This window comes from Lissotriton vulgaris, chromosome 5, assembly GCF_964263255.1.
Source record: "Lissotriton vulgaris chromosome 5, aLisVul1.2, whole genome shotgun sequence".
Lineage (NCBI taxonomy): Eukaryota > Metazoa > Chordata > Amphibia > Caudata > Salamandridae > Lissotriton > Lissotriton vulgaris.
The window spans coordinates 1,900,805,039-1,900,825,109 of NC_141693.1; the positions used below are offsets into that span (position 1 = coordinate 1,900,805,039).

At 46.5% G+C, this 20,071-nt stretch overlaps 1 protein-coding gene across 2 annotated transcripts in view; it reads left to right on the forward strand.

The window, feature by feature from the left end:
• The window catches only part of LOC147717671 (E3 ubiquitin-protein ligase TRIM39-like), a 94,248-nt gene that overhangs the window by 37,721 nt on the left and 36,456 nt on the right, over nucleotides 1-20,071 (forward strand). For both annotated transcript variants that reach the window (XM_086924462.1, XM_086924463.1), the window contains exon 4: nucleotides 10,388-10,618. In XM_086924462.1, the coding sequence (XP_086780588.1) occupies nucleotides 10,388-10,618 (231 nt within the window). The remainder of the gene's footprint in view (nucleotides 1-10,387; nucleotides 10,619-20,071) is intronic.

The window sequence follows — 20,071 nt, forward strand, 5'->3', positions numbered from 1 at the left end:
GTGGCGGAAGTGATCGTGGAAGAGTTGAGGAGAGGGGCCGTGGCCAGGATGAGCGAAACACGTTTGATAGACGAAATCAATATCAAATTTCGGAGGGTGAGAATGTGGAGCACCAGGATTATGTGCATGCATAGGACTGCGTAGGATGGGGTAAGGAATCAGTTGAAGTGCCGGTAGATCAGCAGGGTCCATATGTAACAGCGGGTATTCTGGGTTCTACTGATCAATTTCTAGTCGACACAGGAGCTACACGTAGCGCTTTGTCGAAAAACTTGGTTCCGAGGGCTCCCCTGTCTGGCGAAATGATTACATGCGTAGGGTTTGATGGCACACCCTCCCCTAGCCCATTGTCAAAGCCCCTTGCACTATGTCTTGACAAATATTTCAGTTTTGGTCAATTTTTGTTATCACCCCATACGCCAGATAATATCCTGGGTATTGATTTGCTTAAATATTTTCGAGCAACGATACGGTGCGCTCCTGAGGGAGTGCGGGTTATCCTGAATGACAATTATCCTGACCCCGACAGGTTTTATGCTATTTTAGATATTCCAGCTTTGGCCTCTCTACCGCATACGTTATGGGCGACCTCAGATACGGATGTGGGAGAGATGCGTATTCCACCAATACACATTACTGTTAAGGAGGGGGCCCCTCTACCACGAGTGCCACAGTATAAGATTTCTAGAGAAGGTGAAATTGCATTGACACATATTGTTCAGGATTTAATTTCTGCAGGGGTCGTGGAGGAGGTCCCTTACAATGTTTGCAACAGTCCTATTCTTCCGATCCTTAAGAGAGATACTGACGACAAAGTCTATCGCTTTATTATTGACTTGCGAGAGATCAACAAAATTGTCATTCCCCAATACCCGGTGGTGTCTGATATCACGACCTTGCTTACGTTGGTTCCACCAACGGCCACAACGTTTAGTGTAATAGATTTGAAAAATGCGTTCTTTTCCATCCCTGTCCATCCTGATAGCAGATATTTGTTTGGCTTCACGTTAAATAATAAATTGTATAGATTTTGTCGTGTTCCCCAAGGTTATACTGAAAGCCCTAGCATCTACAGCCAGGCTCTGAAAAGGCAGCTAGATTCTTTTAAATTGCAGTCTGGCGTTGCTCTCATCCAGTACGTGGATGACCTTCTGCTTGCTGCTGACTCTTATGCACAATGTGAAGAAAGTACACTTGCGTTGCTTTCCTTTTTGGCACAGAACAATCATAAGGTTTCGAAGAAAAAGCTTCAATACTGTAGATCTCAGGTGACCTATCTCGGTCATCTGTTGTCTAAGGAGGGGCGTGCATTAACATCTGACCGGATTCAGGCAATTCTCGACACACCTGTCCCTCGCACGCAGAGAGATGTACGTGCCTTCATAGGGTTGACATCCTTTTGTAGACAGTGGATCATGGGTTTTTCACATATCATAAAACCCTTGCTAGCGTTATTGTCCAAAGCTACACCAATGCCCTTAGAATGGACAGATGAATGTCAGAAGGCTTTTGAGCAGTTGAGGCAGGCCCTTTGTTCCGCACCCGTGTTAGGCACACCAGATTACACGAAACTTTTCACACTATACGTACACGAGAATGATGGGTGCGCGTTGTCAGTGTTAGTGCAACTACACGGGGATAAGCAGAGACCATGTGCATACTTCTCTGCCATTCTTGATCCTGTAGCACGAGGGTTGCCTGGGTGTTTTCGAGCGGTAGCAGCAACGGCAGTAGCCATACGACAGAGTGAGGGAATAGTGTTATCGCACAAACTGCTGGTGTTAGTTCCTCACGCAGTAGATGCTCTGCTAAACCAAACAAAGACCCAATACCTCACGAGTGCACGGCTAACAGGATATGAGCTGACACTTTTGGCGCCACATATTACACTGAAAAGATGCGCTACTTTGAACCCTGCCACTTTATTGCCCTATCCGGCCGAGGAGGGTCAGGAAGAAAAACATCACGATTGTGTTTTCGTGACCGAGGAACAGACAAAGGGTCGTGTCGACTTACAGGATGTGCCACTTCCAGATGTGGATGGGGAACTGTGGGTTGATGGATCGTGTTTAAGGCTGCCAGATGGTAAGACTTCCGCAGCCTATGCGATCACGACACTTAAGACAGTGGTAGAAACAGCTAGGATACCACAGAAATCGGCTCAGGCAGCAGAGCTGATAGCCTTAACAAGAGCCTGCGAGTTGAGTGTTGGCCTATGTGTGAACATATACACAGACAGCCGATACGCCTTCGGAGTAGCACATGACTTCGGGCTACTCTGGAGAGAGTGTGGGTTTTTGACATCTCACGGAGAACACATTATGCACGGAGAGCTAGTGCGTGATCTCCTAAACGCGTTGCTTGGCCCAAAGAAAGTAGCGATAGTAAAATGCAGTGCCCACAAAAAGATCACGGATAAAGTGGGTCAAGGAAATGCCTTTGCAGACAGCATAGCGAGACAAACGGCTATGTCCCGAACTAGCTCCCCCATGTATGTGATACCAATCGCAGGCTGAGCGATGGAGTGATGCTAGAGCAGAAATATTGGACATTCAAAAATCAGCTACTGAAACTGAATTTGCGGCATGGGCAGCAGATGGGGTACTAGATGACGAGGGTTGTTGGAGAAGCAAAGACATGGAGAAATGGAAATTGCCTGCGGCTTACTTGCAGGCAATGGTCCAGATGACGCATGGACTGGCACATGTCGGAGCTCTTGCAATCACTCGGCTGTTAACACGAGTTTGGGAACATCCTGAGATTGCTAATACTGCGAAGAGAGTAGTGCAGACCTGCCTGGTTTGTCTACAACACAATCCTGGAAAGGGGACCCATACTCCGAAAGGAGGGTTCGTTCCACCTTCTGCACCTTTTGAGGTACTCCAAATGGATTACATCCAACTCGAGCGCTGCAATAACCTGAAGTACGTCCTAGTGGTGGTATGTGCCTTTAGCAAATGGGTTGAGGCTTTCCCCACGAAAGACAATACGGCTTTGACAACAGCTAAGGTGTTGCTTAAGGAATTTTTTCCTCGCTTTGGAGTTTGTAAATTTCTGTGGAGTGATAATGGGCCTCATTTTGTTGGAAAGATTGTGGAGTATGTACTGAAGGGGTTAGGGATTCAGCAGAAGTTCCACGCTGTATTCCACCCTCAGTCGGCAGGTCTGGTTGAGCGGTACAATGCTACGTTGAAACTTAAGCTGGCCAAAATTGTGGCGTCTACATCGTTGAAGTGGCCAGACGCTTTGCCGCTAGCACTGCTCTCTCTTAGATCAGTACCCCATTCACGAACTGGCCTTACACCCTACGAGGTGGTGTTTGGGCGCCCCATGAATATCTGGGGGGTGCCTAAGCCGCGATTAATACATGATGTGCCTTGTGTTATGATGAACGACTATTTAGCACGATTAACAAATGATTTGCTTTCTATTCATCAACAGGTTCGAGAAGCGCTCCCTGACAACTCTACTGGAGAGGGCCATGATCTCCGCCCTGGTGACCACGTGATGATCCGGTCGTTTGAGAGAGCGAGCAGTCTGGAGCCCAGGTGGAAGGGCCCCGAACAGGTCCTCCTTGCAACCCGAACCGCTGTACGAGTGACCAACAGGTGGCGGTGGGTGCATTCGACACACTGCCGCCGTGTCTCTCCGGATTTAGTGACTCCTGCTGTGCTGACCGACTACAAGGAGATTTTGGAGAAAGAAAAGAGCCCAGCTGTGACGTCGGCCGAAGTTGAGGGAGCCTTCCCGGACCACGCTGTTGCCGGACGAGAGCACTACAACCTGCGTCCTCGATAAGAAGATTTTTGTTTTCCTATGTGACTGGTTGGTTACCGCTCCAGGTTTGTGAAACGGAAACCGGGAATTCCAAGGGGGGGGGGGGATCAGTTCTGCCAGTGTAGCGACACCCGTCTTGGCCCGGAGAAGAAAACAACGGCTACCTCTGAGTTCAGCACCGCATTTTTCTTTTTTTAGGTATACACGTACGTGTATCTGAGACTCTGTGAACAATTTGTATTATTTGAGACTTTGCACGAACATTCCTGAACTATGGCATCAACGGCAGCACGAGATAAACGAATATTAGGTGCCATTCTCTTTGTTTTGACTATTGTGGTGATAGCTGTAATAGCCTGGGTAGTTGAACTTGTGGTGCCTGTACGAGAACATTTGCTGCCGACTACCCCGGCTCCATCTGAACATTTTCACTTTAAATTGCCCTACCATGAAGAGCGACATCGGCAAACTTACCTGAATAACAGTTTTATTCAGATTCTTCATCACACACATAATATGACTAATACCTCGAATTGCTGGGTGTGTGGGATGTTGCCGGGGCACCAGAAGAGAGGGGGTACCCCACTCATTCCACTCCCGTTTTCGCATAATGGATCATGCAACGCCTGGTACACCCTCCTCTTTACTTTGAGATGGCCAACGAAAGGGGGGGTGCTTTTCCGTTTGAATAAAGTATGCTTCCATGACAAGGATGGGTTTCCACGGGCTGAGGGTACTCGATTTGAATGGGAAGAGTACAGGCCCGACAACGTGTCTGCCCCGCGTGTGTACAGCAATCAAAGAAATATTAATGTATCTAGCGCACATGTTATTAATGTCATTTCTACTAAAGCCGATTTGTGTATTAGGAATAAAGGTTCGATTGCAGTGGGGAAAAGTGAATGCAACACTACTCTCACTTTCGACAGTCCGAATGGCATCTCATTTGTAGCATCACGAAACACGTATTTTATTTGTGGCACGAAGGGTTACCATCCGCTTCCATTGGGATGGTTGGGCACATGCTACGTATCGTTTGTGCTACCTCCTGTATTCATTGCCCCACCAATGTATCACAATGATTATACCTTGTATCATGATTTTGTCCTGAATAGGGTTAAGCGGACTGTTGTTCTGGATGACATAGACCAGACCGACACTGCCTTGCAGCAGTATGTGGACTTTAATTTGGGACTATTCTCCTTCGTGGGGGCTGCATTGAACAGTCGGAAGATAAGACGACTGACACGTGTTGTCGAGGCTGTAGCGAATGACACTGCCATTGCCCTGGGAAACATCACTGAGGAACTACAGATTTCTAGAATTGTTACGCTCCAAAATAGGATGGTGCTGGATGTAGTTTTGGCTGACCGTGGGGGGGGCATGCAGAATTATCGGAAGCAGCTGTTGTGTATACGTACCGGACAATTCTCCATCTGTTTATGATGCCATATCCAAGCTCCACAAGATCGCAGCTGAGATACATCCGGACAATGGAACTTGGACACTTTCAGGATGGTTCTGGTCCATGCTTACTACCTGGGGCTGGAAACTGTTGACGATTCTATGTATAATCGTGGGAGCAATGTTTTTTATATGCCTATGTATTCAATGTGGCCCGGCCTTATGTTCTATGTGCCTATCAGCTTGCATACCATCAAGACGAGCTCTTGCTCATGACAAAATGATGCTTCATGAAGAAGTAACCCAAATAATGTTAATAGACATTGAGGACGAACATCCTGATTATGTTCACTATGAGGTAGATTCAGCTAAACGCTAAAAGGGTCGTCTGTCGTAATTGGCATGGCCGCGTTAGCGATTAGCTGAAACTACACGTTGTCCTCCTTAACTTGGCTATATATGAAAACGCCATTTTGAATGTTGCGGCAGCCATCTTAGACCATAAGCGGCCTCGTGGCCGGCGTGCCCTTTAGTCCGTTGTCCGTACCACTGACCACTTCAGTCTGCCCAGCAACAGGCTATTTTTAGTACTGGTCAAGCGTGCACATGCGCAGTCCCAACTGACCAGTAAGCCTTTAGGAATGTGCGCCAAACAGACCAGCGGAGTTGTACCCCCTCCAATGAGCTGGCTGTATTCCAAAACATGACCATATATGTACCTAAATGTGTTCTAAACTTGTGCCGCCTATCTTTTATTGCCCTAAAACTGTATATAAATCGGGGTCACACCGGTGTTCGGTGTGATACCTCTTGCATTACCGAAGGGTGTTGTTTGAGTGTACCACCACCCCATGGGGTCTTAATAAACTTGTTCTTTGCCTTTTACAGTTTCCGCGCCAACAGTTCTTGAGTGTAAGTGGGTTATCTTCGGAGCATGTAGGCCTTGGGAACCCTGATTACTTCAACGCGAGTCCCCTGCCTGAATCCAAATGAGCACTTCTCTTGCGTATGCTGAGTATGTAGTGTAATAGAGTTGGCCCGCCAGCATCACTGTAAAACGGCCACTTCTTTTTGTGTGAGGTGCGTCTCTTGTAGTAGAGCTATCTGGGCCCCACGCCTCCTAATGTAGGAGAGGATTTTATATCTTTTCGTCATTGTGTGCATGCTTCTGATTTTCCATGTCAAAGAAGTGGAAATTTTACAGCGCCTCAATGCCAATAAAACGGAACTCCTCGTGGTTGGAAAGGCTCCCTCCATTTGGTCCCCGGTGTGGTGGCCATCGGAATTGGGTCCCTCCCCGTGCCCCGCGGAGCAGGTGAAGAACCTAGGGGTTAGACTGGAAGCCAACCTCTTTCGAATGCCATACTAGAGAGGTAGCAGGCAAATGCTATGACATTTTAAAATGCCTACTACAAAACGCTGGATCTCCTTCCATCGACCAGCAGGAAAATTCTGATCCACACTCTGGTTACACCCCATCTTGACTATGGCAACTCATTATATGTGGGCCTGAGTCAAAAGGGGCTCCATCGCCTGCAATGTGTTCAAAATGCAGCGGCCAGATTGGCACTGAATCTTTCAAGAAAGTCATCCGGGAGCCGTGCTCTAGCTAAACTGCATTGGCTTCCGGTCCGTGAACCTATCGGGTTTAAAACTCTCTGTTTAGCCCACCGCACTGCACAGGGGAAGGGCCCTTTTTACCTACAAAACTTGCTATCCTTGTACCAGCCTAAACGTCCGCTAAGGTCTATTGGCTGTATGCTCTTCGAGGTGCCCCGAATCCATTGAGTAAGGATGGGAGGGCGCTCTTTTAGGTACTTGGCCAGTAAGTACTGGAATGAGCTGCCTCTGGAACTCCGTATGAGCCATCGGAGCCGAGATTTAGTCTGAAACTTAAAACGCTCCTTTCCCCTAAATATTAGGATTGCTCTGGTGCTGTATGCGGCTATTTCTACGCGCTAGATGTATGAACCGGTTCCTATGAGTCTACACAGCGCGGGGACACACTATCACTAGTGTAACCAGGCGCTTTACAAACTTGATTATTATTATTATTATGCACTTGTATTTCTGCAGGTCAGCCATATGGTAATTTCTGAAGTCTCAGCCCTATTCCACCCCAGGACCCCGCCCCCAGCATGCACTCCCCAACTACTGCATATTGAATCTCTACACTTTGCAACTGAAGGTGTCTTCCCCCCTGCCCCCTTACCAACAGCAAACCGTTTCCCTAACTCCCACTCCCCAGGACCAGTATGAAAACACCCCCATTCAAACTAAAACTGTGAGTCCACAAGAGATTGCTTGCAGTTCGATCAGTCAAGTACAAGGGAGGAGAAAGCCAATCCGTCGCTCTTCCGACCCCCGCTGCCGCCACCCAGTTCTGAGGTAACAGGGAATGGGTCAAGCATTTCAAATATCCCCCTGGTCTTGCTTGCAGCTAGTCCCTTCTCTTGCGGCCTAGCGATTTTGTCCCCTATCTGCGGTGTCACATCCGGGAGTATCACACTTTGCACTTCTTTCTCGATGGACCCCTGTTTCAGAGCCAGAGGCCGCTGCAACCTCACTGCCCTCTGGGGTCTCTCCCTTTCCCACTCATCAGCGCCACCACCTGCATTGCATTTTGGTGCACTAATTGCGTTTTTCTTGCATGGGGGCCAGGGTCTCCCTCACGGCTCGCCTATTCCGAGAGCGTTTCACCCTTCACCGCCGCTGTCCCGGCTCTTGCTGTGGTTCTATTCCTTCATGCCTCTCAAACCACTCCCACTCCTCTTTTGGGGTTCTGAAAAAGTCCAGTCCACCCTCTAAGGTCACTCGCAGCATGGCCGGATATTGCATTGCATACTTATTATTCAGTTGGCGTAGTTTTTGTTTCAAACCTTTAAACAACGTGGACGGCCCTGGTTATGAGGGAGAAGATAGGCCAACTATCCTGTAATCAGATATACAGAAGAGCCTGAAAACCATTAGGTTTTTTAAAAGACCCCTCACCCACCAAGCTATTTGGTCGCATTCTTCATCATTGGGGTCCTAACCAGGTTGCCGAATGCCACCCGGTTGTGCTACGATGCCTGATTACAGTGGAGCTGGTTCTTGTGCAATATGTGAGGGAAGTGGTGCAAGTTAAACTTACCTCTGGGAATCCTTGCCAAATGATAGTGGCCCAGGGTAACGTTAAAAACAAAAAGATAACGTTGGAGAAAAATGATCCTTGTTGTCACATTAGAAGATGTACATGTTTCAGCCCCTATACAAATGAAGATCTTTCTTCAGGACCGTGTGAAAGACGTGATGTGGCAAAATTACGCCACTTGTCAAGTGATATTTCAACACACTCGTTAAGGTGTGTTGTTATGTGGCTGGTGTCTGAATACTCAGTAAAACACAGGCTGCTTGTAGCTAGTAGCTTTTTTAGGACCTGGGAGGAGCGCCCATCTATTGTCACACTTTCATCAAGATTGGGCACCCTCTTGTTGCACCTGTTTCGGTCTCCGCAGTGATCGTCGGTCCAACACCGAGGACCACTGCGGGGACCAAAACAGGTGCAACAAGCGGGTGCTCGATCTTGATGAAAGTGTGACAATAGATGGGTGCTCCTCCTGGGTCCTAAGCAAGATACCAGCAACACATAGCCTGTGTTGTTACTAAGTGGTCCAATACAGAGGACCACTGCGGAGACCAAAACGGGTGCAACAAGTGGGTGCCCGATCTTGATGAAAGTGTGACAATAGATGGGCGCTCGTCCAGGGTCCTCATAAAGCTACCAGCAACAAGTAGTCTGTGTTTTTACTAAGTGGGTCAGTAAGTATACAGACACCAGCCACATGCTAGACTTCTTTCTGACTACTAGTAATTGCTTGGTTCTGCATTCCAATCCATTGTTTTTTTTTCACTGTGCAAGTATAGAACGTGTTCTCCTATATCTAAATCAGTATTGACCCACTATAGAAAAGGGACATTGAAGCCAAACTGCAACACCAGGTTGCCAATGAGCACACTGTTACCAGTCTTGATGTGGTACAGGAAGCCGCTGCAATTTGTAGGTCTCGGCTGTGACAGCGCAAACGCTGCATGTGCTCTTGCTTGCGATAAATATTGTAATCAACAAAGGGCTTTCAGCCCGCCTATTGCTTAACATTTGTTGTCTTCATTGTCACTCTTATGTGCTGCCTTCTTATTTGCCCACACTTGCTAGATTCACTCTTCTTTCAGCTGGAGTATGTACCAAGTACTGATTGCTTCAGCTTGATTGCCGTCCTTCCGCTGATTGCGCTGTGATTGACGGACTTTTTATTCTTCTTCTCTGTCGTCCTTGTTGAGCCTTTTGCCATTTGTAGCTGTGTTTTACTATGCCACATGCACATCAAATAAGCCCTTTTCTCTTTTGAAGTGTTTGTTTTTGGTGACATCAGATTATGTTTGCTTTTACTGTGACAACTGTATTTTCAGTGAGACATCGACTTGGGCGCAATTGCTTTGTTTATGTGATAGGATTTTTTACTAAATGTCATGTGTTTTTTCCTTTTTCACTCATGGGAAATTAACTTATTTGCTAGGAATCACAGGGGTGTTATGCAGGGACATAATAAACCTTAGCAAAGCCATTAGTTCTCGCATTTGAGACTATTCGTTCTGCTATTGCTTTTTGTGCATGTTGTACAGTATGGGCATTGCTGACTTTAGCAATGATTTGTAGCATTTTGTATAGCAGCGTGGCTGCTGTGCAGTATTGCAGAACATATTTTAAAAAGTAATAGTATACATCCAGCGTTAATGCATGTAAAAAAAAAATAATAAGCCCATGCTGTGTCACAGCCTTTTTTGAAATTACTTTTAGCCACACTGCAACGCATCTGCACTTTTCTAAAGCATGGCTACATAACATTGCCAAAGCCAATCGCTCTCACAGGTGAATCCTTTTGGCTGTGCAAATGCTTGCTATTTTTTGTGGTTGAAATATTAATTGGAGTCCCACTATAATGCATGTGAGGTTTTACAGCAGCCATATTGAGAAGGAAAGTGTGGATACAATGCCTTTCTTAGCGTATGATGGCAGTACATAGCTTGTTTTAACTTTGACAGCTACACTCATGCCATTCTTCAATATTAAATAACTCTGGCGCCGACACATGTTTCGTCTATCAAGACTTTCCAGTATGGCATTATTAATATCAATGCATTTTTTTTCCTTTCATTCAAAACAAAGGGACTGGTGTCAAGAGAGAGGCAGAAAATTGTGAGCGAATTTGAGGATCTGCAGAAGTTTTTGAAGGAACAGCAGGATCTTCTGCTCCACCAGCTGGAAGAAAGGGAGACACTTGTCTTGATGAGAATCAAGAAGAAAGTGACTGAAATGGAAACCCTGCAGTCCACACTCCAAGAACTGGTCAATGAGATTGAATGCAAGTGTCGGCAGCCAGATGTGGAGTTCCTGAAGGTGAGCAGATATGAGATCAGATTTGAAAGACATCAGAATTCCTGAATGAGGAATCTACTTTCAGGGATGGATTTATTTATTTATTTATTTTATTTTGAAAGTTTTATAGAGCGCGCACAAGATCCTTTCGGATATCAGAGCGCTTTACACATAGAATGGGATAAAAAGGCAAAGGAGTAATAATTAAACAAGTCATTTTGTGCAAAGATGAGCAAATAGTTACACAATAGAAAGAAGGTAAGTTCGCAACGGTGCATAGGTGATCAAATATACATTGAGATTGGAGGAAGAATAATGAGTTACGAGATTTCTTTAGTCTAAGTTCAGGTAAATTTAGCTAAGAGGAGAGATTTTACTTCTTTTTTGAAAGATGCCGTGGATGAGATAAGTCTGATATCTGGAGGGAGGGCATTCCAGATCCTGGGCGCCATCCCTGAGAAGGAGCGTTTATATGTTTTTTTTTCTTGTGCAATCTTTGAGGTTTCAAAAGAAGATTTTCTGCGCTTCTTGTTGCTCTTGAGCCACCAGAGATTGTCAGTTTCTGAGCGAGGTAGCTGGAGGAGTTGTGGTGTATAGCCTTGTGTGTCATGCAAGCGATTTTTCAGGTGTATTCTAGCTTCGTAAGGCAGACAGTTCAAGGTTTTTACATTGGGAGAGATATGTGAGCGTTTTTTTGAGCCCGTGATTAGTCTGGCTGCAGCATTAATAGAAGCTTTTAATGGTGCTGTTGTCGATATGGGGAGGCCACAGAGGGCAGCACTTCCATAATAACTCGAGGGATAACTAGGGCTTGGACTGCAGTTCTGAAGTCATTGGGAGGAAGGAAAGGTTTCAGCTTCGGCAATGTGTTGATTTGGAAATTGGCACCCTTTGTTGCATTGCTGATGTGATGATGCATATTGAGATTGCAATCGAGGGTTATGCCTAAAGATTTAGCTGAGTCCACAATAGTAGGTTGAACGTTGAGTGCAGTGAGATGATAAAGCCAGGCCTCAATGTTGGGGACTTTGGAGGGAGGCGCTATTAGGAGGAATTCCGTTTTAAGAGCGTTAAGTAGGAGGTGATTCTCTGCCAGCCAAGTCTGTGTGTTCATAAGAGTTGTGTTGAGTAGTTTTGATGTCATCAAGGGTGTGTATTTTAAGGTAGAGCTGGGTATCGTCTGCGTACATGGGAAATTGAACATTAGATGCTTGAAGTAGTGCGGTAATTGGTTCTATGACTAGATTGAACAGAGCAGGGGATAGGGATGATCCTTGTGGGACACCTAGTGTTACAGGAACTGGTGCGGACATAGTATTGTTAATCTTGAATTTCTGAGTCCGGTTATGCAGAAAGGAGGTGAACCACTTGAGTACTGTCCCTGAAATACCCATTCTGAGATTCAGCAAATCGAGTAAGTTCTCGTGTTTGACCGTATCAAAGGCTTATGAGAGATAGAGTAGGATGAGGAGGCAAGAACCTTTCTAATCAAGAATTTGAAGCGCTTCATCAATTATGTGTGTCATGGCTGATTCCATACTGTGGCCTGCTCGGAAGCCTGATTGGTGTGAGTTGAGGAGGTGAAAGTGCTCGATGTGTTTTGTCAGTTGGAGGTGTACACATTTTTCTAGTAGTTTGGCCAAGGTAGGGATATTGGTGATAGGGCGATAGTTGTTCGGCTCGGAGGGGTCCGCTGTGGGTTTCTTTAGTATGGGTGATATCTGTCCCACTTTGAGGGAGTCTGGGACGCATCCTTGTTGAAGTGAGTTATTAATGATTTTGGTCCAGAGCGGGAGAAGCAATGGGATAAAGTCCTTTACGGCATTTGCAGGTAGAGGATCAGTGAGGTGATTGGAAGGCTTCAGTGTACTTAGAATCTTGCCAATAGTTTCTTCCGAGTAAGTTTCGAAGGATGACCACGAAGCATTGTTTTTAGATCAAGGGGCGTTTTGCTGTGGGGGTTAGAGTAAAGACTTAGATCAGTGAGGAGATCTTTCCTGATAATGTCTGTCTTTAAATTAAAGAAAGTAGAGAATTCTACACAGAGCGTTAGTGTACTAGAGGTGTATAGAAGTCTTTGAGGTCCATCCCTGGATTGAGTTTGGATTAACTGGAACAGTTTTTTTTGGTCGGTTTCTTGCTTGGTCAAGCTGGTGGCTAAAGAATGCTGCTTTCGAACGTTTGATTTTTCTAAAGTATGCATTTCTTTTTTTCTTTAGTGTTTAGAGGTGCATAGCTGAAGGGACAGATCTCCAAATGCGTTCCGCCAGTCTCATCGCTCGTCTATCTTTATTAAGAAGCCTGTCGTACCATGGTTTAAAGATTTTAGAGGAAACTTTCTTTAACTGAAGGGGGGCAGCATCGTTGATAATTGAGGTCATCGAATTGAGGTAGTGGTCGGTAAGAACCTGTACGTCCGCAGCACCAGTAGGGGGTAGGAGAAGATTGTAGTTGGGGGAGGGTAGTGAGTTGGGATTGAGTTTCTTCAAGTCTCTCTTCCAGACCTTTGATCTGGTGGCTTGAACCAGGGTAGATTTCACTTTTTCATTGATGAAGACTGTGATAATGTAGTGGTCAGACCAGTCACAGGGTTGGATTGACTCGAGTTGGATGGAGTCTGCTTTGGAAATGATTAGATCCAAGATAGAACCTTTATCGTGGGTGGGGCTGTTGCAAATTTGGGTGAGGTTTAGGGCACTGAGGAAGTTTTTGAGACTATTGACCACAGGGTCGTTGTGATCATTCCAATGGAGGGTTGAAATCACCATGGAATATTTGTGTGTGTTGTCGTCCAGAGTTCGTTGTGACCAGGTCCATGAGGTGTTCAGTAAAGGTGAGGTTGTCTCCTGGTGGGTGGTAGATAATATGATGATGTGGTAATTAGGGGGAACTAGAATGTCGATGAGTGGCGAGGAAGATTCTGTTAACCAGGTTTCGGTGAGTATGGTCCGGGCTAGGTCATGTGCGATAATGAGGTCTGCAATGTCTGATGCATGTCTAGGGGCCGATCTACAGTTCAGAAGTGTGCATTTAAGCCGAGGAGTGATAAGGGAGGAAGAGGGGTCAGGAGTGAGTGTGACTTTTAAGATTATTGGAAACTATACCTCTATCATTCTGTTAGGAGACCTGTGGGGGTTGGGAAGGATAGTAGGGATGGGAAGGTGTGTGGGGGCTATGTGGGTCGAGGGTGCGAGATCATATGAGTGCAGGAGGGAGCGTATGTCGTACGCCGAAAGTGGGTTGAAGCTTCATAGAGGACGGTTGGCAGAATTACGGGAGAGAATGGAGGTCCAGTGAGGAGGATTCTGTTTGTATGAAAGTGGAGAGTGGGCTTGTTGGGTGAGGGGGTTCCTGGGGGGGTGGGGTGCCTGGGTTGTTTCGAGATCAACTCTTTGAAAGAATGAAGTTCATCTTTAATTTGAAGAAGAGTTGACATAATCTTGTCCATATGTTGTTTGGAACGGTAGTGGTGTTAGACCGAGGTATGAGTTGGGGAGGATTGGCTCAGTTAGGTGTGAAATCTGTTGAAGGTAAGGGAGGGGCAAGGGGGGGTGGGTGAGTAGAGTGTTGGGCACATCGTTGGCATGGATGTAAGGGAAGTGGGAATGGTTAGAAGTGCAGCAGCTCTCCAGAGCGTACTGTAGCCGCAGATGGAGGAGGAAGCAGATGCAGGGTGTGACACGACATGTAATTATATATCTATAGAACCATTAGAATCTAGATTTCAGCAATAGCCTGGTTGCCATTCACAGGATGCCGGGTAATTTATTGTGAGATAGGTTTATTAAGGCGGGCAGCATTCTTAGGTTTCAGCATTCTTAGATTTCTTTAGGCGGGCATCATTCTTAGGTTTATTTAGGCGGGCATCATTCTTAGGTTTATTTAGGCGGGCAGCATTCTAAGGTTTATTTAGGCGGGCGGCATTCTTAGGTTTATTTAGGCGGGCAGCATTCTTGGGTTTATTAAGGAGGGCAGCATTCTAAGGTTTATTTAGCCGGGCAGCATTCTTAGGTTTATTAGGGCCGGCAGCATGCTTGGGTTTGTTACGGTGGGCAGCATTCCCGGGTTTATGAAGGCGGGCAGCATTCTTGGGTTTGTGAAGGCGGGCAGCATTCTTGGGTTTGTGAAGGCGGGCAGCATTCTTGGGTTTATGAAGGCGGGCAGCATTCTTGGGTTTATGAAGGCGAGCAGCATTCTTGGGTTTATGAAGGCAGGCCGCATTCTTGGGTTTATGAAGGCGGGCCGCATTCTTGGGTTTATGAAGGCGGGCCGCATTCTTGGGTTTATGAAGGCGGGCCGCATTCTTGGGTTTATGAAGGCGGGCCGCATTCTTGGGTTTATGAAGGCGGGCCGCATTCTTGGGTTTATGAAGGCGGGCCGCATTCTTGGGTTTATGAAGGCAGGCAGCATTCTAGGGTTTATGAAGGCAGGTAGTATTCTTAGGTTTATTAAGGGCGGCATCGTTCTTGGGTTTATTAAGGATGGCAGCATTTTAAAAAAAATATTTTCATGAGCATTTTCTTAATTGCGATACGAAAACATTCTTCAGTAGCAAAACATATTGACATATTCAATTCGACATCTGTATCCTATTCAAAGAGCAGTGGTGGACATTCAAATTTATTTATTTATTTTATTTATTTTTAAAGTTTTATATAGCGCGAACAAGATCTTTGCAGATATCAGAGCGCTTTACAGAAACAGTAGGTAGGATAAACAAGACTCTTAAATCAATATGATATTCCGTAGACAGTGAGTTGCAAAAATAGGGTATCAATCATACAAGAGTATACAGAGTAATAACAATCAAGAAACAATAATATGGAAGCAGTACAATGTCTAAACGGATAAGATTATAGCACCCCAGAGGGTGAGTAAACACAATGTTGAAAGCAAAGCATTAGTCAGTAGTGGGTGCGTTGCAGGTTATTGAGGCCGATAATGTGTGAGCCAAATACTGTCATTGTTCCAGTATCAATAGTGTTTAGGTGTATTTAGCCATAAGGATGGCCTTCACCTCTTTCTTGAAGAGTATAGTGGACGGGATAAGCCTGGTTTCTGGCGGGAGTGCATTCCAGATCCTAGGTGCCATTCCAGAGAAGGAGCGTTTGTATGTTTTTTCCTTCCGGAATCTCCGTGGTTTCAGGAGGAGAGTGTTTGTGCTTCTGTTGGATCTTGAGCCTCCTGATATGGTCCGCTTATGAGAGAGGTAGTTGGGTGCCTTGTGGTGTACGGCCGAGTGTGTCATACAGGCAATTTTCAACTGAATTCTGGCTTCAATAGGCAGCCAGTTCAGAGCTTTTAAGTCAGGGGATATATGCGAGTGTTTTCTTGAGCCAGTGATGAGTCTCGCGGCCGCGTTCAGGGAGGCTCTTAGGGGAGCCGTTGTTGTCAGGGGGAGCCCGCTGAGAGCCACGATTCCGTAGTCTATGCGAGGAATGACTAAGGCTTGTACCACAGTTTGGAAGTCCTTGGGTGGTAGGAAGGGTTTGAGTTTTCTCAACGTGTTGATTTGGAAGTTGGCTCCTTTAGTTGCTATGCTAATATGCTGCTGCATGTCGAGATTGCAGTCCAGTGTGATGCCAAGGGATTTCGCTGAGTCCACGATGGTGGGTTGGACATTGAGTGCGGTTAGATGATTGAGCCAGGTTTGGGTGATGGCCTTTTTCGCAGGAGGAGAGATCAGAAGGAACTCAGTTTTCAGAGCATTTAGTTTGAGGTGATTGTCGGCCAGCCAAGCTTGGGTGTTTCTTAGTGTGGCATTCAACAGTTTGATGTCTTCAGGGGATTGAAGCTTGAGGTAGAGCTGAGTGTCATTGGCGTACATATGGAAATGTACCTTAGAAGATTGAAGCAAGGTGGTGAGTGGTTCCATGACGAGGTTGAACAATGTGGGGGATAGGGAGGAACCTTGCGGGACGCCCAGTGTTACTGGCACCGTCGAGGACAGTGCGTTGTTGATCTTGAACCTCTGAGAACGGTTGTGCAGAAAGGACATGAACCATTTGAGAACCGTCCCGGATATGCCCATTCTGGTATTTAGGAGCTCCAGTAGATTCTCGTGTTTGACCGTATCAAATGCTGAAGAAAGGTCAAGAAAGATGAGGAGGCAAGACTCATTGTGATCAAGGATTTGGAGGGCATCATCTATTATGTGTGTCATGGCCGTTTCCGTGCTATGCTTTGCTCCGAATCCGGATTGGTGAGAGTTGAGGAGGTCAAACTGCTCCGATGTGTTTTGTCAGTTGGAGTTGCACGCATTTTTCTAACAGTTTTACTAGAGGGGTGATATTGGTGATAGGACGATAGTTGTTTAGGTCGGCCGGGTCAGCTGTGGGTTTCTTGAGTATAGGCGTGACTTGCCCAATCTTGAGGGAGTCTGGGATGAGCCCTTGTTGCAGGGAACAGTTGATGATTTTAGTCCAGAGTGGGAGGAACAGGGGGGTGAGGACTTTAACAGCATTGGCAGGTAGGGGGTCTGTGTGATGATTGGCGGGTTTCAAGGTGACCAGCAGCTTGTGAATTGATTCTTCGGAATAGGTGTCGAAGGATGTCCATGAAGCGTTGTTTTTAGCATGAGTGTTAGTTATGCATATGGAGCCGGCGAATCGACGTGCATCCTTGATGAGATCGCTTCTTATAGTGTCGTTCTTTTGCTTGAAGAAAGCAGAGAAGTCTTCGCAACTTGGGATAGCCTTTGTTAAGTTGTTGGGTTGTGGAGGTTGCATTTTGGTTTGGGTTTTGACTAACTCGAACAGTTTTTTTGGTCGGTTTTTAGCTTGATCCAGCTGTTGGCTAAAGAATATTGATTTTGAGCGTTTGATTTTTCTGAAGTAAGCGTTTCTCTTACTCTTAAGCGTTCTAAGGTTCACTGCTGAGGGGTCCGATCTCCATGCGCGCTCAGCTAAGCGCATCACACGTCTGTCTTCATTGAGTCTGCCATCGTACCATGGGTTCGAGTTCTTGGTGGAGACTCTCTTCAATTGCAAGGGTGCGGCTTCATTGATTATTGTAGACATGGAGTCTAGGTAGAGGTTGGTCAATGAATGCACATCAGAGACGTCCGTCGGGGGAAGAAGGAGACTGCCTGTGTGGGCAGGCAAGGACTTTGGGTTAAGGTTCTTCAGGTCCCTCTTCCAAATCTTGGTTTTGGCAGGTTGCGCCGGGTTAAGTTTGACTTTTTCGTTGATGAAGAAGGTGATGATGTGGTGGTCTGACCAGTCACATGGTTCGATTGCGACTAGTTGGGTAGAGTCTTCTTTGGCGATGATAAGGTCAATGATAGAGCCTTTTTCATGTGTCGGACCGTTGCAGATTTGGGTGAGGTCAAGCGCGTCGAGGAACGTCTTAAGGCTCTTCACCACAGTGTCTTTCTGGTCATTCCAGTGGAGGTTGAAGTCTCCCAGGTAAATTTGATTGAGCTGTCGACCGGCGTTGGTGGATATTGTGTCCATTAGTCGTTGGGAGAAGATGAAGTTGTCACCGGGTGGGTGGTAAATAACATGAAGGGAGCACACAGGTTTGCCCTCACTAGTAATCTCAAGGCAGATGAGTTCGCAGGAGGAGAGGGAGGGGGAGGGGCCTTCAGTGACAGCTAGGTTGCTCCTGTAGATGCATGCGATTCCCCCGCCCGTCTTGCCATTCCTGTTGAGCCTAATAATGCGATAGTTGGGGGGGGACTAGTATGTCCATTATAGGTGTGGATGTTTCAGTTAACCACGTTTCAGTCAGAATGATTGCATTATACACCAGTACATCTCCGGGAGGCCCCTCCACTCCCTCCATCTGCTTACCGACCCTAGGAGATTATTGTGAATCAGAGCGAAAGTCCATAATGTTCCAGCTATGGTTTCCATATTTTCCAAAACTTTTTGGGACAGCCTGTGCTTTATAAGTAGTCTTTTCTTCCAACATATACATGTCCATACTCTTTTTTTCCATTCAACCAGGGATGGAATCGTCACTGCCCCCCATTCCTTAGCCAAGTCACGTTTCGCCACCACTAATCCCAATTTGAGTAAGATTAACCATGGCTTGGGGAGGTCAATTTTAGTGGATATTGCTAGCAGAACAAACTGGGGATTAAGCGGAACCGTCCCTCACAGAATATTTCATAGTTCCTCCAACAGATTAGCCCAGTACAGTTTAATCTTTGAACAGTCACATACTGTATGTAAGAATGTACCCTCTGACGCTCTACAGTGCAAACAATCAGGTGTCTCTGCCCTCCCTATACGATGCAGTCATGCTCTGTCATAGTATACTCTGTGCAGGTATTTTAATTGAATCAGTCTAAGCCGTGATTTAATGGCCACCTCTCGAGGAAGCATCCGCGCCATTTCCCAATCTAAGTCCTCCATCTCTCCCAATTCCGACTCCCATTAAGGAGGGCAGCATTCTTGGGTTTATTAAGGTGGGGAGCATTTTTTGGTTTATTAAGGATGGGAGCATTCTTTTTTTTTTTTATAAACTTTATTTTTGTAGGCGAGGAGAATAAAGCAGCACCAATTATACAATTTACAGGTCAGTTGACACGTACAAATCAGATAGGCCAGATCCAAAAATACAGAGAAATAAAAAAGGAGGTACCCAGCCAGAAGTGGCCCACATCCCGGAGGCAGGGCGGCATCTCGTTGAACCTGCAAGACTATGACAGGAATACGTTCTTGTGCTCCCAGAATCCCGTGAACAATCTCAATATCGTCGCCAATTTACTTTTTATGAAGCTGCCCCAACACAAACAACAGCATAACAATAAGAGACCCCCCCCCCCCCCCCCTCCCCCCATGAATGGCATTTGTGGCATTGGTGTAATCTCATAAGGAGATGTAGGCAAGGGCCCACTGCAAAGCGATCCTCGTAGTAGAATGTGGTCGATGGTAATCACAATGACAGATAAGTGTACACAACAAGGAATGTCGGCATGGCCCATGGAGCAGCTACACTACCTCATGACAGTCCACCCCGGACCCCTCCCCACCATCATCAGAGTCCGAGGAAGCGGGGGAAAACAGCTCCGCACTAGTTGCGTCAGAGTCATCCTCCTCCATCCCCTCGATACACATGGTCCTCCAAGCGAGTAAGTCATCCTGGAGTTTGCCATCCCTGCGTGTGCTCTGCATATGTGTCTCCTCCGCTAAGGCCCATTCCCTAGCGTCCCGCAACCAACTAGTGACTTCAGGTGCCCCCCGTCCCATCCAGGTAATGGCCACCCGTCTCCTCGCCAGAACCAATAGGAGTTGGAGCAATTTGTAGGACAGTCCCCTCTTCCTGGGCTTGGGTACCAGGGCAAGTAGACAGTGAAGCGGTTCCAGTGTGATGGTAAGGTGTGTAATCCGGGCAATATGTGCCACCACCGCCACCCAAAAGTCATGCACCAAGGGGCACTCCCAGGCTAGGTGAAGGAATCCCGCCCGTGCTGCACTACACCTCGGGCAATTATGGCTTCTATCCGAAGAGATGCGGTGGAGGGAG